This window comes from Eulemur rufifrons, chromosome 19 (genome assembly GCF_041146395.1).
Source record: "Eulemur rufifrons isolate Redbay chromosome 19, OSU_ERuf_1, whole genome shotgun sequence".
Classification (NCBI taxonomy): domain Eukaryota; kingdom Metazoa; phylum Chordata; class Mammalia; order Primates; family Lemuridae; genus Eulemur; species Eulemur rufifrons.
This window is the reverse complement of record NC_091001.1, coordinates 108325022-108350875: the sequence shown is the minus strand read 5'-3', so window position 1 is coordinate 108350875 and position 25854 is coordinate 108325022. Positions and strand designations below refer to the sequence as shown.

Below are 25854 nucleotides of genomic sequence, written 5' to 3'. Positions count from 1 at the left end.
CATCCGGGACGGCCGCAAGCATTTGGACAGACGTGCTGGTGCATGGCATGGGGCTCCCCAGTAAGCACTACAGCCTCTCTGCTCATTTCCCCTGGGTGACGCCAGAGCTTTGATGACCAGAGATGGGAACAAGAGATGAGGTGGTCAGCTGGGCCATTCGTCTCACCTGGGACCTATGCCGGTGCCACTGTCCGGCCTGTGAACACCTGCCAGCCTCCTGTGGCACTGCCTCCCAGAGGTGAAGGCAACACGGTTAGGTTGGCCTTGAGCTTGGTCAGTGAAAGCAGAAGTGTTGGTAGTTACAAAAGGCCCGTTCACGTGTTTAGGTTTCTTTCACCCTTCCGCAGTATCGCAGGGAATACTTTGCACCCAGTGAGGACTGGGAAGGTTTGGGAGCCAGAGGATAATTTAAGGACATTGGAAAAGAAAACCTCAGTAATACTAACATATCCTGCCCCGGTGATTCACACGCATGGCAGGCCCCAGTTTGGAAAAACCGGAGTCCTAGCTGAGGGGAAGGGCATCTTAAGGACGGCTTTCCCACCATGGCTGGGAGCACAGGTGCTAGGGACTAAACATCGAAGCATTTCCTCACTGGTAGTGTATCGTAAATACTTCCGTAGTCACAAAATGCATGTTTATTACTTACCATACTCGATACAATAATTGTCTTGGGACAACACTACAGGAATAGCTCATCCCAACGAGTGGTTTTAAATATACTCAGGCATACAACCAGGTACATTTAAAATCCTTTCTGTCCATCCAAAAACTCAGCAAAAGGAACTAATAACAATCTTGATAAACCAGATTTTGCATCTTTCCTTTAGTGGAGAAAAACGAAACAGCTGTGCTGGGTTTTAGACAAATGCTTCAGAGAACGTTCAGTCCAACTGCCACCATTCAGCTAAAGCACAAACCAGGGAGGGGTCACTCATAGCCAGGGATGACCTCTTTGCTCCATTGTCAACTATCCCTATCAGAAGAAGATTAGCATGTTCTAGAGCTTTTTCTATCTAGAGAGATCACCTCTGACCCTAGGCATTTTGCCTTAGTTTATTTTTGAGCCGTGTTGGTCGGAACTTTTCATTTCCAGAGTTTGCTCTTTATTCCCCGTCAGGTTCATTGTGTCCATGTTTGCATTTGGAGGAGCTACTGACACGCTTTCTTCTATCTGCAAAGGTATGGACTCCCAGTGAACTTCCAGGCAGTGCTCCTGCAACCACATAAGAAGTCATCCACCAAACGTTTAAGAGAGGTTCTAAACTCTGTCTTCAGACATCTGGATGAAGTAGCTGCTGCAAGTATACTGGATGTAGGTATATGACCCAGAAACAGTGGCATTTCTACAGTAAGGTCAGCGTCCCCATATGAGATACTTTAAAAAAAAAATGTTATTTGCCAGGCTTATGAAAAATCTACATGTCACAAACGTTAAAACATAGGGAAGGGGTTGGGAGTAAGGGACGTGTCGGGGACAGGCCACAGCTAGGCAGGGCACAATGTACGGTCATTGCCTGGAGAGCTTCCTCAAACATATAAATTAAAAATAAAACTGGAAACTAGTTTATGCACTTAGAACATTATTACCATGTCTTCTTTTGTAGGCATCTGTGGAGATCCCTGGGTTGCAACTCAACAACCAGGACTACTTTCCTTACGTCTACTTCCACATTGACCTTAGTCTTCTTGACTAGAGAGGTCAGGTCAGCTGGCACCACCTCCATGTTCACGCAGAGGAACTAATACAGATGCCTCTTTCCCTTAGCCAGAGAAGAGTTTTTAATGTCCTACAGAATTTAGTCTTCTCAGAGAAATTGCTCACAAAAGTTAGTTACAGTTGTTATTTATTTTTTTTAAGTTACAATTAAATGTTTTCAAGTCCTTTGAATTGTCTTTTCTTATGTTCTAACATAATTCAAAAATTTCGTTTTTCTGAATGTTTTACATAAATGGGAACTGCCTATAAATTGGCAGCCTGCTGCTATATTTCATGTCTTAATATGAGATTAGTAATAAAAAACCTTGAACTATATAACCAGCTATTCCCTAATAATCAGCCACTCACTAGTGATGGTCCAAAGTCAAAATATCGGGTATAAACTGCAGTTCTCACTTGACAACCCAGTTTTTCGTGTGAAGTCTACATTGGGGTGGGCATCCAGGCGGCACCACTTGAATCAAAGAGGTATTTTCCATTTTAAATAGGGAGGAAAGATATCAGTATCATCACTGATCATACTAATTTACTGCCTAAACATCAGACTGTGAGTTTATGATGTGGACACTAATTTCATACATTTATCAGCATTGTCCAAAATATTGTTTAATTCTTTAATGGAAAAAGCCATTAATATTCAAATGAAGGAATCACATTAAAAAACCTATACGTAAGAAACAGCCTCCAAGAACATTCATTCAAGCAGCAGTCAGAGGAAGGAAAAAATTTTCAACAGCTGAGTTTTCTTCAAAATATTATGTGACAATACAATACAATTCACTGGCTACAACAATTCATAGAATTTTCAGTGTTTTCTTGAGATGCAAAAGTTCACTGTTGCAGTGTTTTCAAATGACCAATCAAGTGCTACTTCTTGGTTTAAAAGGCCACTGGTAGGTTCATCTGATTGTAAAGATTGTTCCTTCACTGCTAGAAAAATCCGCTGGCTCCCAAGAAAAGAAAACAGCTTGAAGCCTCTGCTGTCATTCTCACAACTCATCTTTCTCCAAGTCATCAAGCTCCACATCACTGAGGTCAATGTCGTCTTCCACAGGAAGCTGGGAGACAGAAAACCACTGTGAGAACCACAGACCAGGGGACACCCTGAAAAGTTAATGCCTCATTTTACAGAAGAGCAAATCAATTTCTAGAGGTATTCTAGATTACAAACCAGTTTCTCCTCAGTCTGGTTCCTACTTTTACCTTTGCCCCTATTACATAGATGGAAAAGCTGAGAACTCAGATGAAACATGATTTTAACACAACATCATTTACCTCTTTAAAACTGAAAGTCATTTAACTTGTTCTTTTGAGGAGGGTGGGACAGAACTGTTCACAAATAAATGCTAACTTCAAAGCTATAATTTTACATTTCTCGAAGACAAAGTAAATGAATTCCAGGTTAAATGTTCACTTTAGGGCCAATAATCAGGAAAGCAACCTCGCTATCGCAATTTATCTTGGATGTCTGTCAAGAATATCAAATATGCCATAAAGCACTTTTTCACATAATAGGGAAGATGAAAGTAAAGAACCTCTTAAAAGGCCCACGGGTCAGAATACTTCATGAATGCCAAGGCTTAGGCCCGATGGCAAGGACTTGACTTCCAGGCGCAGAGATCACAGAGACCGAGAAAGCACAACAGCACTGCCTGGCACTCACCTCACCATCCTTGCCGTCCCAGGGCTCTCTCTCGCTGATGCTGGGGAACGCCCCGCCTCCCACCGGAGCTGTGGAGCCACGCCCAAAAGAGAGCTCCCTGGGGGGGAAATGACCAAAACAAACATACGTTCACATGGACTGCTGATGCAGATGCCTCGACCACTTCAACCACAGTCTGCTTACTAGCTTTATGTACAGGCATTTCTGGCCCCTTGCTGCAGTATATTCCTGAAAAATAGCTCGAGAACATGATGTTTTTAATCACAGACAACAATACAACCAGGCGTGACATTCCTAAGTCCTCTGCATCAGATAAAGCCAGTTGCTACCAGCAAGTTTTTAAAAATAGCAAAGCTTTTTGCTGAAATACAAATTAAGTACATAAAAATGATCAAAGTCACTGTGGTGTCTTCAGGAAAAAAAACTATCAAAATTGATCTAGACTCGGGCTGCCTATGACTCTTGTTTTTCTGAGACTATGAACTTGTACAGAGCACATCACTAGTGAGATGACTGGTTCCAACAAACCCAGACTGGGGCTGGTGTACATGTCTGCTTAGCGGTGAGAAGTGTGAATGTATGTGGAAAAACACAACAGACCTGTTGATCTGGCTATTGGAAAACCAAAGCTGGAAACACTACCAGTGCAAATATGTGTAAGTTCAGCAAACAACCTAGAGCAATTTAAGTTAGTAACAATGAAACTAAACAATCTACAAATGTAGTGGCAGCAATGGGCCAGAATAAGCACATCCATTAGAAAAAATATTACATGAGATAATACTGTATTCAATTTCTAACTTTATGATTAAATAAACAGAACTCTATGACAATCACAAACTTAAGCAATTCCCAGACTTCTTTATGAAAACACCTCCTTAACCATATTAACCAACCACAGTGTACACTCACACTGGGACCTGAATCACTCAAACCATAGGAATTTGAATCATCTAATTTTTTGGGTGCAATAATGGTATTATGGTGTTTTGGAAAGTTGTCTTTTTGAGACACATGTTAAAACATTTGCAGATGAGATGGAATGTGACTTGCTTTAAAATACTGGGGGAGGAAGTGGGTAGAAAAAAAAGGTTGACCATTTTAGTTGGTAACTGAAGTTGAAAATAACAAATACAAAAGTCCTTTAGCCTAGTCTCTCTACTTTTGTACATATTTAAAATTTTCCATAATAAAGAAAAACATTAAAAAGAAAACACCTGTTACCTTGGATTCCATTTATTATGACACTTGGGGAAAATACAAACCAAAAAGGTACTCTAAAACTTGTACTTTGATGTCACATTTTATTGATTCTTATATTTATCTCCCCTTCTTTGTTTAAACAGTTTCTATTTTTTTCTTTAAATTTTTAAAATTTTTTATTTTTATAGAGATGGGGTCTCACTGTCACCCAGGCTGGAGTGCAACGACATGATCATAGCTCACTGCAGTCTCAAATTCCTGGGCTGAAGTGATCCTCCCGCCTCACCCTCCCAAAGTGCTGGGATTACAGGCATCAGCCACTGCACCTGTTTAAACAATTTCTAAATTGAGATGATTTATAACAAATCTTTTAATGTAATACCCTTCCCCAAGTCACAATACACCTCACAATCTATGTGGTCTTAAAAACAGCTAGCATCACTTCTCAGCCTTTTGGCTAAGATCAAGAGTAGTAAAAACCACAGCTGCCATGCCGATGTTTACTCTGTCCGAGGCACTATGCTGAGCTACCCCTGCTGATTTTTCTCTTTCACTTCTCTAAGAGCCCAAACGGGAGGTACTATTATAATAGCATCTCATTTAAAAAACAAGGAAACAGGGGTGCAGGAAAGCTATGTCATTTGCCCAAAGTTAGACAGCTAGAAGAGGAGGAGCCAGGGCCTGCCCCAGGCAGAGGCTGAAGGTGACCTTGCAGGGGCTTCTCCATGCCTCCCAGCCCACTCCAGGTCACCACTCAAAGCAGAGCTAAGCTGTGACCCTGGGCACCTGACTGCAGAGCCTCTACTCTCCACCCAGCACACACGCATATTAATACTTGTGTGTTAAGTAGGAGGGGTGGCAGCAAAAGCAGTGCAGACTTTCAAACGTTATTCTTGTTGCTCATTATTCATCATAACCCTCTGAACTACCTTCTGTGTGCTGAGTATCTTTCATACAGCAGCTGAGAAATGAACAAGGAAGAAAGCAAGAATTGGGAACAAAATCTCTTTAGGTCAATGCCTTATATTTGCCTAAAAGATGATTAAGTCAGTTTTAGAATGAGCTGAATGGCAGAGCAAGATAGAGAGCTCTAGAAATTGTTTTTTAAGTTTGAGAACCTATCATGATGTTTGCACAGTGTTGGAGTAACTTAAGTACACCCGTTTTCAAGGAACTACATTCCAAAGCCAAGTGCCCAGAAATGGAAACCACATCACCTGAGGTCAGGAGCACAGAGGGTGGGAATGCGTGAGACAGAGCTGCCTCTAGCCCCTATGAGACCTTTATGGGACTCAGAAGGAGCCCAGTGCCAGGTGTACAGATGGCAAGCAGGGTGGCCTGAGGGCAGCAAAGCTTTCTCCTCATCCACCATGTAGATTATCTCCATGGAAAACAGAACAGCATACAGGAAGATGATTTAACAACTTTAATTTACAAACACCCAATTTTCTGGAAATTCAAATGCAAAATAATTCCATTTATTTTGGAATTATACACCTAGTGTTAAACCAAAAACCGTAACAGAAACAAACAGAAAAAACAATAAACAACTCAAGAAAATAAGAAATTACCTGAGAAACTCGTTAATGCCTTGTTCACTGAAAGACCCTTTCAGCAGAGCAAACTTCATCTTGCGTGCATTGATGGCGGCCATGGCGGGGTACCCAAACCCTCCAATTCCCAATGCATTCTCAAGTTCATTCTGGGCTCCAGCTTCTGTCCACAGCCACCTAGAAAAGCAGACTGATTTTCAGGGACAAAAATGTCTTTTAAGTTACTTAGAATCTAACTAGTAGATCTTAATTAAAGAACAAAAGATTACACTTCAAATATTTTATGGAATGAAATTAGTAAGAAATAAACCAAAAACAAAAGATGAGTTTTTCTTTTGACTTTTTTTTGAGACAGAGTCTCGCTCTGTTGCCGGGGCTAGAGTGCGGTGGAGTCAGCCTAGCTCACAGCACCTCAAACTCCTGGACTCAAGCGATCCTTCTGCCTCAGCCTCCCAAGTAGCTGGGACTACAGGCATGCGCCACCATGCCGGGCTAATTTTTTCTATATATATTTTTAGTTGTCCATATAATTTCTTTCTATTTTTAGTAGAGATGGGGTCTCGCTCTTGCTCAGGCTGGTCTCGAACTCCTGAGCTCAAACGATCCACCCGCCTTGGCCTCCCAGAGGCTAGGATTGTAGGCGTGAGCCACTATGCCAGGCCAAAAGGTGAGTTTTTATAATATGTAATCTGGACGTGCTCTTAAGTAGTCACAGTTCCTCACTTGTGTTCCCCACACCTCACTCCAGAAGTCTCTGAATGGGCTGGTCTGTCTTTAAGACAGCTTTGTCCTCAGTCCCCAAAGTACCATCCACTAAACTACACGAATTTTCCCTGTGTTACCTGAAATGCCACCAGCATATCTGGGTCACTACCCACAGTCTTGCGTTCTGCAGGCATAACAAACATTGTGGGACAGATGGGGGAGGAACAAGGTCACGAAGGCTGGCAGGGGCAGTGGGCACAGGGAAAGCAATGGATTCCCAGGATGGGAAGCAGAAAGATCAACGAGAAGAACATACATAAGACATACTTTGTTTTAACAAATTAACTGCCATGTGAGTTGTATTTAACTCACACTAGTTTTGAGCACAGGCCTCATGAAGCATATGTAACTCACACTTCTCTTTACCTTGGGAGCCATGTGGTGCGCAGGCAACTCATGCTGCCATGCTGTACCAAACACATTACGTGATGGGTGGCCCCCTGGGCAAAACCCTGCAGTTGGTTCGTGAAAATCTTATTTGTTGATGTTCTTATTGTTACAATTTTTTTTTAAAATAACTATAGGGACAGGGTCTCACTCTTGCTCAGGCTGGTATTGAACTCCTGACCTCGAGCGATCCTACCTACCTCAGCCTTCCATAGTACTAAGATTACAGGCATGAGCCACCGCACCTGGCCTACTGTTACAATTAATATTGACAATTTAATTCTAAAAATGTGGATTAAATGAAGTCAATAAATTTCATTTTTCTATTTATGTTTACCTTTAAATTACACATAACCCTGACAAGAAACACTTTATGAACTATTTTTCAAGTTTTCACATTACTTTTTACATTACAAATTTTTAAGTTTTTATATTACTTTTTTACTGAAGTAAACACAGAAAACAATTTAACAACTAACAAATGTTTCATTAAATTATAAAGGATCTTGTTTTTGAAGTTTTTATTCTATTTTCATAATATAATACTGTGGCCCTAAAGAAAAAATTTTTCTTTCTAGTGTGGTAGTCAATGTGTTAAAAATGTGCCTAGATGCAGCCCTTCCTCAGAAGACAGTGAGGAAATGTGCTTGTTTCCTCTCTCTTTATCCAGCCCTCAAAGGCCACACTAGGATTCAGCTCCACCCCTGTTTCCTTGCTGGCCTGGATCCCCAAGCACCACTTACAGTAAGATTCCCAGGACAGTAAGGCATGCCGTGGAGAAAGCATGCATCTTACAGTAAGCGTGCTACATTACTTCTTTTGCTCCTAGACGATGATAATTTTCATATCTTAAATAAAAACACATGGAGCGTGAACACAGGACACATCCTACAGAAAACCCAGAGGGAACCTCTCAAGCAGCCCTGTGCCCGCCTGTGCCAATGACACTGAGACAATAGGCTTAGTAACTTACCCCCACATTTTCTTTTTGTATTTGTCTGCCAACTTCAGAAGAACTTCCAAGTAAGAATTTCTGCCTGCAGCTCCTGATTTAACCAGAAAAAAAGTTTTAAAGGTAACAATAAAGGAGTCCATATAACTAATCAATCCACTTAGGGAAAGTTCTCAGAGCACCTATCACAGAGCAACTAATGGGAAATTATTTCTGTTCATCTTACCAGTGTCAAGGATGTGAGGCAGCACGGCCACGACACAGAGCTGATGCTCCTCGCACGTCCTCTTGGCGACGTCCTCGTTGATAATCTGTGGGACCAAGAAGACAAGGGAGAGTTGGAAGTCTGCAGAGTACAGCACCCAAAAGGTAAACCTGGAAACAGACTCAGCACCATCACTGTCCTTAAAGACACGGACAGACTTCTCTCAAACAATCCTTCCTGGAATAGAAACACCAACACTGATCCTCCATAAAAGAAGATTTCTGCAACGTAGCAAAACCCCGTCTCTAAAAAAAATTTTAAAAATTAGCTGGCTGTGAAGGCACACGCTTGTAGTCTGAGCTACTTGGGAGGCTGAGGCAAGAGGATCACTTGAGCCCAGGAGTTTGTTGCAGTGAGCTATGATCGCACCACCGCACTCCAGCCTGGGCGACAGAGTGAGACCCTGTCTCTAAAAGACAAAAAAAAGAAAAAAGAAAAGAAAAGAAAAAAGAGAAAGGAAAGAGCTTAGTGTGAACAGACAAAAACAGTATCATGACTGCTTTAATGTTCTTCACTATCAGATGGAAAAAGCTTTCCTGCTTTCCTCACTACCAGCACAAGAACAGTTTACCTCAAGCAGCTCAGGAGGTGGGGCATTATCAGAAAACAAATCCAGAGCCCGGGACACTATGTCGGATCTTGTCCGCCCACCGTCATAATCCACAGGAGACTCGCCTTTCTGAAATATCTTGATTGTAGGAAATCCCCTAATCTGTTTAAAAAAAAAAAAAATCAGAGTACGAAATCTCATTGACATTTAATATAAAATAACACAATCCTTATGTTTCTAAAACCACCTTATGAGTAATTCAATGTGAAAGGGATGACTCACAGAGGTCTATTAATCAATCAGGTGTGGTTAACAGTCTGACCCTGAAGTTTAGTCAAATCATATGCAAGCCCTGGGTATATAATTAATACAAAGTATCTGTTCTTAGACAAGTGGACCAACTTTCAAAAGCCATATGAACAACTTGAAACAGCCTGGGCAAACTGAAACCTCACATTAAGCACACAGTGGAAGCAATGCAATACTGCAGGAAAAAATCAACAGTCCTGAGTTCCAGACGTGTTAGTTACAACAAAGTGACTTAATCTCTTCATTTACAAAATGATTAAACACCTCCCCTCTTACCTCACAGGGAGGCCTGGAGTACTGGATGAAGTAACAGCTGAAAATACCACATACTTCACAAAGAAATGAGCCTTATAACATACTCACCTCGTATCGGGAGGCCAGAACCTGATTGACCGTAGCGTCCACAGCTGCCAATTTCACTTTTCCTTTTGTTTGTTCTTTCACCTCTGAAGCTGCAGCAGCCCATTCTGGCTCCAGGCTATCGAGAAATATTTGTATTTATTAAAAGTGCATTTTAACTCACAGCACAAATACTTCCTAACTGATCTGTGCACCTATGCCCTAGAAAACATTTTGTAGCTTTATGAAAGATATGATGATGCTACCCCCTTCATATTCGCCTCCCAGACATTCATGACACTCCCCAAGTCTGGACGTTAGCCAGCCCCTGATAATCTTTGAAAATATGAAGAGTGCAAACTCTTGGCATCAGTGTCAATGTTTAACATTCATTTGGAGTTTTTGCTGAAGGAGACCTTGGAGATCACCTATTATCTAGTTCGGGCCTTTCAAAAAGAGCTAGATGAACATACTGAAAGCACTGAGCCCGAACAGACTGCTTGGTCCAAGCACTTACTTTTTGCAGTGTCCACACCAAGGAGCGTAAAACTCAACCATCCAAACGTCTTCACTGTCAAGGACATTTTTATCAAAGCTGTCGTCCGTCAGCTCAATCACATCCTTCTTACTTGAACTATCACCTCTCCCCTGTCATTTATGACATTAAACATCAAACTGTAACTTGGCCAAAAAGAACACTTTTCCAACTTTAAATTCAAAAACAATGACCGCTTCTACATCTTAATGAAGTTTTTGAGTTTTTCTTTAGCAAATAATGAAAACTGGGATGCATTCCTTATTATTATTTTTACTTGGTAAATAGTCTTTACTTTCAAACAATTACCAACACAAGTCAGCATAGGATATAACCTATACCTGAATTCTATCACCTGCTATTTTTATTAAGAGAAACCTCAACATGGCTCAAAGAGCCACCCTAATAAACACTGTTTTAATTCAGACTCAAGCATAGCTGCTGCTTCAGCCCAGGATGCTATAAGCTAACTACAGTTACCACCTTTTCACAGATAAAGTTCCCACCATTCAAGGAAGCTAAAAACATTTAGCCATTTTCTTTTTCAAAGAACTTTCTTCAGTACTAAACCTACCCAGGAGGCAGTATTGTTACACTGCTTTCTGTTGCCAAGCTAAAAGCCATGGCGGGGCAGGGGGCTTGGCAACTGTGCTCTTTAAATGTCTAAGTTTGAGATCAAAGGCAAGAATGTGAAATATTTGTGTAAGCTCTAAGACTGTATAAAGAAGCTGGTTTTACTGGTCTCTTAAAAGAGTAAAGGCCGACATATTTACATGTATCTTTAATGCCTTTTCACAGGAACATAGGTACATGAGAGTTAAGCTTCACATTTCATACCAGGGCATCTAAAACACCAGCCCAAGGAACAAGAACTTCCTTCCTCCTCTTCCCTATCCTTTTGTGTAGAATTTTCCATGGATTTAGGGCTGAATGCCACAGATTTAGGCCAAGAAGTCATCCGAATTTCATCACTGCTTGCCAAAGTCAACCTAGGAGAGCCTGTCCAACCCTGTCTACTCTGGACTTACGAATGCCATGGGATGCCAGTGCCCAGCTCCTCCAGCCTGGAGGGCTTTCCCACTGTGCCCACACTCTCTATATCAGCCCTGGGCCTAGGAAGCTACCCGGAGGCCCGGTACTTGGACTGCAGGTGTGGCGAGATGCCCTTGGACTGAATGGCTATTACAACAGTGGTTCTAGGGAAGCTAAATAGCAGGCTGGGTGTCTGACTCACTTTGGGATCAGTTGACCCAACTCCTTATTATCTTTAAATTGGAAGTTCATCAGTTAAAAAAGAAAACAAAAAACCTGTTTTCTATCAAAAGTCCATACCACCCAGGCTTCAAACTTATGACACACATTAAAACTGACATTATACTGCCTTACTTGTTTTCCAGAACTATATCCACCACTCCTTCCCCCGAGGCGATCCTTCACGAGCTGGCGCAGAGCACTGAGTGCAGCATCTACAATGGCCTCACCAGTTCTGCCACCTACAGGAAACAGGACGGGCAGGTGATCAGGTGGCAGGCGGTCTTCAGCCCAGCCTTCGGCACATCTGCCTGACAGTACCTCAGACTTGCACCTTTACATAATTGTCAGCTCCACCTGGTGTTACACAGATCTGCCAACACATGTATTTATGGCAGGGCATACTTCCTCTCCAGAATGCATTTTACGCTAGACTTTACACTTGGAAAACCAACTTCTTGTCTTCAGTTTTATGTTGTTAGTGTGAACAAGAATCCCATGTTCATCATCTGTAAATACCACCTACTAATGAGAAAAATTCACAGATGTTTTCTGAACATGTAACATGTATACAAACAAGAAGCTTAATATCTAGGTAGGAAAGTAGGGGAAACTTCCAAATACAGAAGGAACTATTTCTATGATATGGAACAGAAGAGACTGGCAAAAGTAGGATATGAGGTGTCTTTGAAGTTAAGTAACTGGAAACCAATTCAGGCCTCTTCTATTTTTACCTAAAACACTGTTAAGCTGAACTTAATCCTAATACAAAAAGTAACAAACCTGTATTGAAACTCAATGAGGCAAGATGATAAGTCTGGAAGTTTACCAAAAACCACATGCTTAAGAAAGAGTCAGGGGCTATTAACTGCCACAGAAGCGCAGGGATAACATATGCCATGTGCTACCTTCAGAGTTCAAAGGCAAAACTCTAACAGAACCTCTTCAGAAAGTTCCATCTATCTTTGTTTCTTTCTTTTTTAAAAGTTTTCTAATCAAATTGCCCAGGAAGAGAAAGAACTCTTGAGAACACCTCAGACTTGACAACAGAAAGAAGATACAGTATAGTAATGCTCGGCAGTCCAGATAACCATGCACCGCAGCCCTGGGTGAGACCAACTTCCCAACACGAAAGGGCACGCCTCCATGTACAACAGCCCTCTGCTCCTTTTCTCTGTCAGATGTCCCCATCTTCTGAACCGGTGCCCCTCCCCCCGGCTTTATCTGGACACATGCCAAATCAAGAACTATACTGGAAAAAAGGGAGTTTCCTCACCCTAGACCAGCGGTTGGCAAACTTTCTGTAAAGAGCCAGATGTAAATATTTTTAGCTTTGCAGGACACACTGTCCAGAGCAACTAACTACTCAACTCTGCTGTTCTAGCGCGAAAGCAGCCACCGACAGTACACAAATAGGTAAGGCTACGTCCCAAAGCAGCAGCAGGCCAAATGCACCAAACATGCAATTTTTTACAAGTTAGCAAAACTATAACAAATTATTCAAAACCAGAAAAAAAGACGTTTACTCAGAAAAACGAAAGAGATCATTCCCTAGAACTTTAGAGCTGGGGAGTCTAGCAGACACACTGTATCCAAGGCCACGTCCTCAGGTATTCTGACAGCTAGCTTGGAGATGTGCCAATGACACCGGTGTTTACCAAGTATTTGTCTCACATGCTTTACAGGTACTATTTCAATTAAGCTTCTGATAGCCTAAGGTAGGTTTTCACATCTTCATTTTACAAAGAAGAGACTAAGTAGTGTTTAGGTACAAGGCCGGAGTGTGGAGAAGCCGGCGTTAACCCAAGATGTGCTGCCTTCCAAGTTCACAACTGACAGACCCTGTACCCTCCCCCGTCCTGTTTTCTATCAGCTGGACCCCACATAAGACACCAACTACTGATAAAACAGTTACTCTTTGTTTTACTATGATGCTGATTCTCCTACCCAACCCACAAGCTTGTACTGCTGACACAGTGAAACTGAAGATGGTAGACGAACTTTGGTCACTTTTGTGTCCCATGTAACAAAAAAAAAAAAAAAGTTAAGCTGGGCATAGTGGTTCACACCTATAATCCCAGCACTTTGAGAGGCTGACGTGGGAGGATCATCTCAGGCCAGGAATTCAAGACCAGCCTGGGCAACACAGCGAGACCCTGTCTCTACAAAAGATAAAAAAAAAAATTTTAGCTAGGTGTGGTGACACAAACCTATAGTCCCAGCTACTTGGGAGGCTGAGGCAGGAGGATCACTCAAGCCCAGCAGTTCTAGGTTGCAGTAAGCTATGATGGCACCACTGCACTCCAGCCAGGGTGATAAAGTGAGACCTTGTCTCTAAATTTAGGAGAAAAGAATTATCAAATTAGCTATAACTTAAGCTTTGAAGATATTATGCCCAATACTTTTATTAGGACCATGGATTCTGGCCCAACCTAGCAATTCTGATCATCTTAAATATGATAATATGTTTATGATATCTTATTAAATAAATTAAATAACAGGACTATTCTATCAAAGAATAGCATGGTGCCTGTAGTCCCAGCCACCCAGGAGGCTGAAGTGGGAGGATTGCTTCAGCCCAGGAGTTTGAGTCCAGTCTGGGCAACATAGCGAGACCCCGGCTATTTAAAAACAAAAAACAAAAAAAGAATAGTGACTGAAGTAACATTTAGCCTTAAAGGTTTGGAGCCAGAATTCTATGTTTAGTTGCTTCAATGATTTACAGCAGACACTAACAATTTATTTGTCTACAAAATGGAGAACTTGTTGTACCTATTCATTATCCACATAATATTCAAATGCTATATATGTTTACAAGGCATAAAGTCATGGGCAAAATACTCTCTAGTAGTATCAACAGTTTAAACTGACTTTCAAATCACAGGGTCTTCTTTTTCACATTGGTATGTTACATTGATACATTAGACCCTTCTCCAATAGTAAAAGGAAGAGAGATTAGAGCAAAAAAACACTTGTAGATCTTCATTAAATCTTAAGTAATGGTAATGAGAAAGACAGGAGGGTAGCATAGAACACTATCACCCTATCACTGCTAGGACAGTGTGGCCCATGGTCAGCATAAATGATAACACAAGACTTTTACCTGTATGACACATATTTGTCACAACAACTCAGAGGAGGTAGGAATCACTCTCTACTGCTTATAGATAAGGAAATTCAGGTACAAAGAGGTATAACAGCCTGAAGGTAGCAGGACTAAGCTACCGAGTCCTAGGTTCCCTCCCACCATGGGAATGGAGCAGTCAAAGCCCTTACCCTGGTAATCTTCTGGTCTATTTTTGTTGGATCCAAAGATCTTGATGGTAGGGAATCCCTGAACACCATACTGACCTCCCAGGGACTGATGTTTATCCACATCAACTGCACCAACTTTTACAACATCCTGTGGGAATATAAAATTTTCTTTCAACTAGAGCAGATTTCACAAGAACCCATCACCTGCTTCATGTAGACTCAGAGACAAGGTATAAGGGCAGGGTGAAGTTTGCAAATAGAGTCAACAAGGGCTTGGCCTTGAATACCAGAAGAGAATCTTAAATGGAACAACAGGTGAAATGTCAGTCAGCAGCTCACAGAATTAGCATGGCTGACAGTAATTTTGTCATTTATCTGGGAAACAAAATGAACAAAAACAAACATAAAAATTAAAATGTGTATGACCCCCTTGTTCTCTACATGATTTTGGCAACAGAACCAGCATTTTGAACTTCGATATGCAAATCGGCTTCCTATTAGAACTTAAACCCATCTACATACTTATTTATTTATTTATTTTTGAGACAGACTCTTGCTCTGCTGCCTGGGCTAGAGGGCCATGGCATCAGCCTAGCTCAAAGCAACCTCAAACTCCTATGCTCAAGTGATCCTTCTGCCTCAGCCTCCCAGGTAGCTGGAACTACAGGCATGCGCCACCATGCCCGGCTAAGTTTTTCTATATATATATATTTTTTTAGTTGTCCAAATCATTTCTTTCTATTTTTAGTAGAGACAGAGTCTCACTCTTGCTCAGGCTGGTCTCGAACTCCTGACCTCAAGTGATCCACCACCTTGGCCTCCCAGAGTGCTAGGATTACAGGCGTGAGCCACCGCGCACAGCCAACATACTTATTTAAACATATACAGGTGAACGTTTAAAATTCATACCATGGAAATCTTAAAAACTTACCTTTAATGCAGTTGCTGCTTTCTTCCATTCTGGTGTTAACCTTTGGCAATGACCACACCTTTTAAAGAAAACACAAATAAGGTAACAGTTAAGGCCTTTGAGCCTCAATTCAAAAATTCAGTAAAAAAAAAATATATATATATATCCATCAATGATCTACTGAGTGAGATGCCCTGGGGGTGGGGGCTTGCAAAGAGGACAAGCACTCATAAAACAGCATCAGTGACCTGAGGGGACTCACCATTTTATTACTTACGGCAATCATTTTTGATATCATCCTAATAAAAAAAAAAGCTTCCAAATTACCACTCAGTTAAATCATAAAGAGTTCAAATAATCCCTATTATTTGTAACTCTATACCTGAACAGGCCCTTTAGAATTTATCTGATCCAGTATGCCTCAATGCATGGAGTTATAAGGCTAGGACAAATGCAGATTCTTGGGCCTCATCAACGCAAAGTTCTTAGAGATGGAAACTGCATTATAGTAAGTTCTACTTGTGATTCTTAAACCTATTAAGGTTTGATGTTCCCTGATCCAGTCCAACCTTTGCATTTTATAGAAGAGGCATCCGGCCTGGATCTCCTGTGCCTATGTCTCAGTGCTCCGCCTCTCACAAACTGCTGCTGGAGTTAGAAATGCAAACATAAACCCAAGTCAGTGAGCCTAACAAGCTGAAAAGCACATGACGTGACGCTACAAGATGGTGATGTGAGTGAGTAGGGTGGGGGAAGGAAGGGGAAAGGAAGACAGAACACAAGAAAAGACAACCTTAACCTTGTAGATACCAGTATTTAGAAAATATTATTGTGAAATGCAACACAGAAAACTGCCTCTAAAAGATTATATGCACACCAACCTGTTATGCTTTTACCATTTATCGAGATAAGTGGCTATACTGTTCATTTTCACTGCTGTGTAACATCCATTGTATGCATATACCATAGTTTATTTATCCGTAAGTGATTTGATGCTTTTTAAACAAAGTAAATTCTCTTCTAATTAGGTCTCTAAGGAACTAATGAGCGAATACCATGTGGCAGGACCATGATGAAACTTTTTACAGGGGATTTCATTTAATCCTTTAAATGAAGGCAGGTCTTATTGTTATTTTCCTCTTCTAGATGATGAAATGGATGCTGAGAAGAAATCTACCCCAAAACATAGCCACAGAGTTCCTGACAAGTTTTTGATTCTAAACACCACATTCTTAATCACCATGTAATATCACCTTCCACAGGGGCCTAAACTCAATCTCAATATTTGAAGTCAGCATCTTTCAGGGGAATGTCCTGAAATGCTGCTTCTACATATTTATAATAGTATGTTTTGTTGCTTAGGTGAGACATTCAGAAGTCCACGAGTCAAAGTGTTGCAGGGTTTTGTGTCTCTTTAATTTCAGTTTATCTAAGAAAGGAAGATTCAAATCAAAGAATGTCAGAACCCATACTCCTTCAATTTGAATGTTAGGCAATTTTGATCTGCAGATAGATCAAAATGCCACATAAATATAAACATAGCATACATTCTAACCGAGGGGTTCTTCACCTGGGGTCCAGGTTCCCAAAGGGCTGCTGTATAAAAACTTGGGGGGGGGTCTATGAACTTGGATGGGGGGGAAGTCTCTATTTTCACTAATCTGTAATTGAAATTAAGAATTTTCTTAAATTATCCATAGTTGATAAGTACTTGTGACTTTGTCATGAATAAAAACCACAGCTATTTTTATATCATCACTACAGGTGTTTCACAAACAGTGGGTAGCCATCACTATTTGGAATTATGGTAGATGTGAGACCTGCTGCTGGATCTTGGTACAGGTTGAGCATCCCTGATCCAAAAAGTGAAAAGCTCCAAAACCTGAAATTTTTTGATTGCCAACATGACACCTGAAGGAAATGCTCATTAGACCATTTCAGATTTTGGGTTAGGGATGCTCTTGTGTAATGCAAATATTACAAAATCCAAAAACATCTCATATCTGAAACATTTCTGGTCCCAGGCATTTTGGATAAAGGATACTCAACCTGTATTTACTGTACTATTAAATTACCACATCAAATTTATTTTAATCCTTTGATAACCATATTTCAATCCTTTGTGATCCTATATGCTTTATTTAAAAATGTAAAATCTTTTATTCTAAGAGAGAATTCAAGGCCATTATTAAGCTGCCAAAGGAGTCCCAGCACAAAGAGGTTAAAAGCACCTGCTCTAATTAACCATTCTCTTACCCACAACAGTATGAAGTAAAACTCTGCCAGCGCAATAACAATTAACGACAGATCCAGATCCTGCCTTCTCAATTACGCTCAGATAGTTTTAGAACAAGGTATATTCTCTTGTATTGCAGCTCTCAGAAACAAGGTCAATTACCCATGCCATAAATGATAAAAAGTCAAATTTGTAAAAATTGCATACAAAGGCATTCAACAATATAACAGTTTGTACAACTCTGTACAATGAACTATTTGTACAACTCTGTACAATGTAGTGTTTGTACATTTACTATTAATAATTGAGCTAACTAATATAGAATTAGCATTTTGATTTAACAAAAAACATAGGAGTCTTTAAAAAATAGTAAAGACATTAACGTGAACAGGATTCACAATGTGGTAGCATAAACTTTTAAAATAGAGAGTTTTAGGCTGGGCAAAGAAGCTCACACCTATTATCCCAGCACTCTGGAAGGCTGAGGCAGGAGGATCGCTTGAACTCAGGAGTTAGAGGTTGCAGTGAGCTATGATCGTGCCACTGCACTCCTCTAGCCTGGGTGACAGAGACCTTAAAAAATGTCTCCTAAAAAAAATAAATAAATAAAAAAGTGGGAGCGGGGTTTACCTCAATTTGCTACACTAAACATTAAGTGAAAATAGTCCATGAAGACTGGTGTTTAGTTTCCAAAACTCAGTTTCATGGTCTTCCAAAGAAACAAATTAAAGCAATAAAGGAAAAACTTTCATCAGGGACACCCTAAAATTCACCCATTCAGGTTGTAAGAATTTGACTGAGAATTTCACTTACTATCCCTTACTTAAGGCACTGTTCACATTTAAAAGGACTCCTTGGATTTCATATCACTATACATTTCATCTTTACAGATACATAGTTGGCTGGGGTTTGGTTCTCCTCTCAGGATACTGTGGCTGGCTAGTTTACAGCAGAGACGGCCTCATATACATTTTGCATAGTTTCCACTGATTTGTCTCTTCTATTTGGTGTGGGGTTTTTTTGCACTAAATGCATTAACTACACAAATAATTAGTGCAATACTGTATTTTGACTACATATAATTTTGTACCATTAATTTCAATGGTGATTACCCCTTTACCCCACAAGGGTTTTTCCAGCAATGAATGTAAGGCAAGAGAAGAATTTTTAAGTTAAACCAGATTTTCTAATTACTTCGGGAAACAATCTCCTTTAAGAAACAAAGTAAGTCAATCACTGGTTCTTCCCTTTCCTTTGCTCAAGATTCTTTCTTAGTAGTTTCTCTTCCATCCCCATCAACTCATCAAAGGATAGATCTTCTTAAAATTATATGTTTTTTTCTTTCTGCAACAATTAGCTATTTTAAACACTTAAAAAAAAAGACTCAATCTTTCTGGCTTTTAATAGACTAAACACTTTGTGGAGTTCCCATTTTCCTCTCCTCTACTTCTTTTAAACAAGCAGTAAGCTAGATAAACCAGATGACTTAGCAAAATCAGATTTTTATAGAGCATTTTCCCAATTTTACAAAGTACTATAAATAATCTGCAACTATTTTGTAATACTTACCATGGAGCATAGAATTCTACAAGCCACAAACTATCACTTTGAATGACTTCTTGGTTGAAGTTTGATGGAGTTAATTCGATTACATCATCGCTAGAAGAATATAGACCATTCACCACTAGAAAGAAGGTACAGCTCACCAGACCTAGAGTAACAACAAAAGCACATCAACAGCACTGTTCATGTTTTGACAGGAAAACTTGGTCAACTGGAGTCCTCTTCAGTGGCCTGGCCCCTGGCCCCTCTGCCCTCCCTGCTGCAGTTGGAGCCCCTAGAATTTCATGCCTACTGGTGAGGCGCTAGCAATAAGGGAACAGACAGTCCCCACTCCCATTTCCTGAGGTGCACTGGAAAAAGATTTAACCACTGTTCTTAGTGGCTTTTGTGTATTAACACCCTTATCCTTTACAACTACCCTATGAGATAGTACTATTATTATCATGTTATGGGGAAGACGATGAAAAATTGAGAGGTTACCTCTAGCTGTGGAACCTTGGGCAATCCACACAGGATTTATTCCTCATGTCATTCAGTTGCAATATTAGCACTTACCTTTATTAAAACATTTATTTTTTATTTTTATTAAAACATTTTTGAAGGGAAAAATAATCATTTGTCTCTCCTACTAGACTGTGACTCTCTCAAGGGCAATGATTATTTTCAATAATACTTCAAATAAATATTTTTATTTCTCCTAACACTATCCATAGCACACAGAAAGAATTTTCATGTCAACAATGTTATAAAGGATATAAAGTTAATTGTATTATTATCATTATAGTTTAGCCACACTGTGGATCTTTTTGTTGGCTACTCTGGGAACTTACATGGAATTTGTAACAATAATAAAGGAAAACAAATTCTGTAATATTTTAAGAACCCAAAAGTTTTTTGAATTAGCAATACTATCAAAATTTCACCTCCTTTAAAAGTTATACAGTCATGCGCCACACAATGACATTTCCACCAACAAAGGACAGCATATATGATAGTGGTCCCACGAGATCATAATGGAGCTGAAAACTCTTATCTACCTAGTGATGTCCTGATTATCCTGACCTTGTACAGACCTAGATTAACATGTATGTTTGTGCCTTAGTTTTTAACAAAAAAGCTTAAAAATCAACTCCCCCAAACCAGAACCTTTAAAAATAGAAAAAAGCTTATAGAATAAGGATATAGAGAAAATATTTTTTGTACAGCTGTACAATGGGTTTGTGTTTTAAGCTAAGTGTTATTACAAGAGAGTCAAAAGGTTAAAAAAAATTAACAAGTTAGTTAACAGTAAGATAAGGTTTATTATTGAAATTTTAAAAAATAAATTTAGTGTAACCTATGTGTATAGTGCTTATAAAGTCTACAGTAGCGTACGGTAATGCCCCAGGCCTTCACATACATCCATCACTCACTGACTCACCCGGAGCAACTTTCAGTCTTGCAAGCTCCATTCATGGTTAAGTGCCCACTACAAGTGTACCATTTTTCATCTTTTGTATCATATTTTTCCTGTACCTTTTCTACGTTTAGATACAGTATTCAATACTGTACCAGGCTGTACAGAGTTGTAGCCGAGGAGCAATGGCCTATGCCCCATATAGCTTAGATGTGTAGCAGGTCATAGCACTTAGGTTTGCATACGTACCTATGACATCTGCACAGTGACAAAAATCGCCTGACGAATTTCTCTGAATGTATCCCCGTTGTTAAGCAACACATGACTATATATATAAAATCTGTTTTCTAATCACCTCCAGAACAATGGTAAATAATGGAATATCCTTGGATTATCCTTGACTTTCACAGAAATGTTTTCTCATTTGCATCATGCTAGCTTTTGGACTGAAACAGACATACTTACAATGTTAAAAGAACTATCTATTCCTATTTTTTCAGCATCACTGAAGATGATCATATAATTTCTCTTAATCTGAAATTATAAGCGAGACTGTTCTGTCTTTTAAAGTAGTATGTGTATATGCCATCTTAGTCACATTTTCATATGCTTACTTCATAAACAGAAGTTAGAAAATTTCAAGTGGAACTTTTTGGAAAACCCAATGGTAAATTTCTTCTGGAAGGAGTGTACACCAGTGTTAACCATTCTATTGCTAAATTTCTATCATATATCACTTTCAATTTTCAAATCACTTTCAAATACATTAGATCACTTGATTTTTCACAGCATTACTAACTAGAAAGCAGGAATTATACCCATTTTGTAAATAAGGAAACAAAGGCAAAAAGAGATTAACGGGCCATCCATGGTGATACATATGATAAGGGGCAGGGCAGTTATTTTCAAGCTTTTCCCACTAAAGCATGTTGTCTTTTTAGTGCTCAAGATAAAATGGTTCAGTGTTTCATAGGCATGAACAAACAATTACATTATTCAAGATTCATGTCACATTTGAATTACAGATATGGCTAATATGGTAGGAACTTATAAAATAAAACTGTCGACTTTACTAATAGGTGAAGCCACTAAAGGGTTATCATGCAGGGGTCTAATCAGATTTGCTATCTAGAATGAGTATTCTCGCTGCAATGTGGACAGTGGATGGGGGAATTATCAAGAAAGTGGTGTCACATAAACCAAGGGAAGTATGGAATGGGCAACGGTAACAAATGCTACTGGGAGATAAAGTAGGAAGGATTGAAAACTGTCTATTAGATTTAATGACGAGTCACTAGGAGACCTGGTAGTTGTGGTGCAGTAGTGCAAATAAGCAGCAGCCAGTCTGCGGAGGATTAGAGAGAGCAGGAGGGAACATGTTGGTGAGAACAATACAGATAACGTGCTAATCAAGCTTCATTATAAAGAATGGGAACAAGCAAACGTAGGGTACAAGGAAGTTTTCTTTTTAAAGATGGGAGTGATCTGAGCACGAAAGGAAGACATATATAGAGTGGGAGAAAGTAGGGAATATCTGAACACAATACCTGGAGTCAGCAGGAGGAGAGGAAACCCATAGTAGTGATGGAGTAACCTTGAACAGGACCATCTCCTCTTCCATTTCAAGAGGTGGGAAAGGATGAGCATAGATGGAGGTCAGACCAACCAAAGGGGGGCTGCTCCCCTGATAACTGCGCTGTCCAATGTGGTAGCCACTAGCCACATGTCGGCCACCCAAAACTGAAAAGTGCTCTAAGTGTAAAAACCTCACTGAATTTTGAACTCAGTGGAGGGGAAAATGTAAACTAATCTCATCAATATTTTTCATGTTGAAATTACATGTTGAAATGATTTTAGATATACTGGGTAAATACATATTAAAATTAATTTCACTTGCTTCTTGCCTTTTTAAATATAGCTACCAGGAAATTTAAAATTACATAATTACATATAAAGTTTGCATTATATATTTATAGGAGAGTACTACTCAATAATCTTGTCATTGCTGCAGAAAAGGTTAAGTAGTTTGACATGTTTAACATAGCAAGTAAATCAAGAACATAAATAGAGGCAGTCCTAACACTGAATACGCTTTAATGTAAGATTGGTCCTAGATAATCCTCTATGGAGATCTACTACATTTAAAGAAGTTTATCTTTTTTGTAAAATTGATATGAACTGATACTTGTTTAACACAATGAGCCTATTGTGACATTTTCAAAAATGGAAAAGTGAAAAAGTTAGACATTTTCCATATAAGTAATTATGGATTACTTACTACCCCCATGTGACCATTTTTAATGGCTGAACCATGTTGCAAATCAACTACTCACCAAATTTTGATTGTTTCAGATTTTTCACAATTAATAGCCCAGTACTGAATATTCTCATATTTTCCCCCTCCCTTTAAATGAATATGACTGTTTCTTCAAAACAAATTCTTACAAGGGGGAATCAAGAAGTATGGCTAATATTCTGAGGTATCTGTCTAACCACCCTCCAGAAACTGGGATCTTTTCTTTTCTGAGACAGGGTCTTGCTCTGTTGCCTGGGCATGAGAGCAGTGGTGTCATCATAGCTCACTGCAACCTCAAAGTCCCGGGCTCAACTGATCCTCCTGCCTTAGCCTTCTGAGGACCTGGGACTACAGGTATGTGCCACGACACCTGGCTAATTTTTCTACTTTTGTGTAAAGACTGGGTTTCCCTATGTTGCCCAGACTGGTCTCGAACTCCTGACCTCAAGTGCTCCTCACACCTCAGCCTCCCAAAGTACTAAGAGAACAGGTATGAGTCACTGCACCCAGAAACTGGGATCTTTACTTTTTTTGGCAAGACAAAAATAACAACACTTACATGGCTCTGCGTACCCAGCATTGTTCTAAATATTTTACTCATATATTAACTCATTTAAGAACACTATATGATATGTATCATCCTGCCCATTTTATAGACCAGGAAACTGAGACAGAGAATGGATAACTTGTCTAAGGTCACATAAGTAGAAAGAGATAGACCACTGATTATGCAACCCAAATTTCTAACCGAAGGATTGGAGAACGCAATAATCACATGAAGTGCCATTAGGTAGGCTGTGTCTGAGGAATTAGATACCTTCATTTCTCTTGACAATCAGGGACAGACATAAAGACTGCTCTTGAGGCTACTACAAGTAGACTGGAGCCATGATTTCTCTCCTCAGGAATGTGCTTCCTTTCCATACAAAGATGGTCGTGATTACTGACACTCAGTATAACGTGGGCTTGGGTCCCCCACCCCATGGACTTCTCGTTTGTCTTATTTTGTCTAGTTCTCACAAGAGCCTCCCCTCCTTGTACATGGCTACCCAATGAAAATGTCTTCATGATTTAAGGTTTGAGACCTACATTCCTTAAAAGGCAACGTGACCTAGTAGAGTTATAAGAAATCAAACATACTACTGAGGAAAAAAAAAGACAAAAGTGTAAATTCTGACAGCATAAAAGTAGCCAAAACTCCCTCCCCTCTAAATCCCCAAGAAAAAAAAACTTCGACTCATTTTAGATGGCAAAGTAGGTCAACGGTGCCCAATAATGTTCTATTTCTAAAATTCACATCACCATTCCACGCGGTGATAATGAGCAGCAATGGGAAACTGGAACGTCCCAGTGTCTAGAAACTATGTGAGCAGATGGTTTTGCCATCTGTGGCTTTCCATCCCTCCACAGCAGTCAAGGATGTTATAAATTCACATCAGTATCATCTCTGTCCCACACCTGCTAACAAAAGTATATGGGCCCAAAGCAATCATCTAGAAACCAAGAGTTTCCCAAAAAGGCTGATATTTATTAAAGTAATGAGTTAACTGATAGAATCACAGACTCTCGCAGAGCCTAGTCTGAATTCACTCACGGGAAACTAAACAGAGCCTAAAAGCTTTTTCCCTCATTTATTCTTTCTACAGTAACACATCAAATATTTGTATTTTGTACCAACTCATCAATCCTCAGAACAACCTTATGGACTACTATTATCAACCTCTAAAAAAATGAACTCTGTTGAAAAAGCACTGGCAACGAGTGGTTAAGTAACTTGCTTCGGGTCACACAGCGAGTAAACGGGCGGACGGGAGGGCTGAGATTCAACCCCCAGCGGCCTGGATCCAGAGCTGCGGTTAACGACTGTTAGGGGCCAGCCAGGGAAGGACGGGACCCGCATCCTCGCCCACTACAGTCTCTAAAACATAATTCCTAAGAGTCCAGGTTTCACTTCGTTTTTAAGGAGTTCAACCACATCAGTGCTCTTGCGCCGTGAGGCAAGTCCTTGGAAGGCACTGTTTCCTTAAGGCAACTACAGACTCTTATTTCAGGACTAGGTTCCAATATTTTAGTTTTTAAAAGTAGGAACTGCATAAAACAGGTGGCAGAAATAGGCTGCAGTGCGAGGAGCCCGGAACCTTCGGTCCCCACGCACTCGAGTTTGAGAAAAGGCCCAGAACAAGGTCCCCTCTGGCTCCCCCGGAACACTCGACCTCCCCCAGAGACCCAGCGGAGCCGGGTTTCGCCGCTGTCCCCGCCCGGCTCCTCGGACGCTGCGCCCCGGGCTCGAGCCCACGAACCTCCTGCCCCAGAGTCGCGCACGCTCCCCGCGAGGGCTGCAAGGCCCCCCAAGGCGCCGTCCCCGCCCCACGCCCGGGTGGGGCACCGCACCGCCGACCCGGGCTCCCCAGCCACCCCCTGGGACGCCAGGCAGCAGCCCGCATGGCCGCGCCGGCGACTCCCGAGCACCGCGGGCCAGATCCGCTCGCAGGCGCCTCCCTCCGAGGAGGGCTTTGGGACTAGGGGCCTTCCAGGCCGCCGCCCGCCCTCCGCCGCAGGCCCGCGCCTACCGAGCCCCAGGCGAGCCATGCCGAACGCCAAGCCTCCTGCAGCCGCCGCCGCCGCCGCCGTCCCAGCTCTGCCGCGCGCCGCACCCCCGCGCCCACGTCCCGCCCTCAGCCGGTCCGGCAAACGGCGGGATGGCCG

General features: G+C 40.8%; 2 protein-coding genes across 3 annotated transcripts in view; one reads left to right on the top strand and one right to left on the bottom strand.

Annotated features, from left to right (window-relative positions):
• The window catches only part of ATP6V1C2 (ATPase H+ transporting V1 subunit C2), a 46574-nt gene extending 44340 nt beyond the window's left edge, over positions 1–2234 (top strand). For both annotated transcript variants that reach the window (XM_069493912.1, XM_069493911.1), the window contains 2 exons: positions 1183–1315; positions 1608–2234. In XM_069493912.1, coding sequence (XP_069350013.1) covers positions 1183–1315; positions 1608–1697 — 223 coding nt within the window. In that variant the 3' untranslated portion in view covers positions 1698–2234. The remainder of the gene's footprint in view (positions 1–1182; positions 1316–1607) is intronic.
• A 74-nt stretch (positions 2235–2308) lies between these two features.
• On the bottom strand, positions 2309–25819 carry PDIA6 (protein disulfide isomerase family A member 6). The gene is made up of 13 exons (XM_069493910.1): positions 25719–25819; positions 19463–19604; positions 15679–15736; positions 14769–14895; positions 11628–11734; positions 10224–10354; positions 9731–9845; positions 9080–9220; positions 8470–8554; positions 8265–8337; positions 6158–6316; positions 3384–3480; positions 2309–2778 (listed from the first exon to the last, which is right to left on the bottom strand). Exons 1-13 carry the CDS (start codon positions 25735–25737, stop codon positions 2710–2712), a joined length of 1323 nt encoding a protein of 440 aa, XP_069350011.1. The 5' UTR covers positions 25738–25819; the 3' UTR covers positions 2309–2709.
• Positions 25820–25854: the final 35 nt, after the last annotated feature.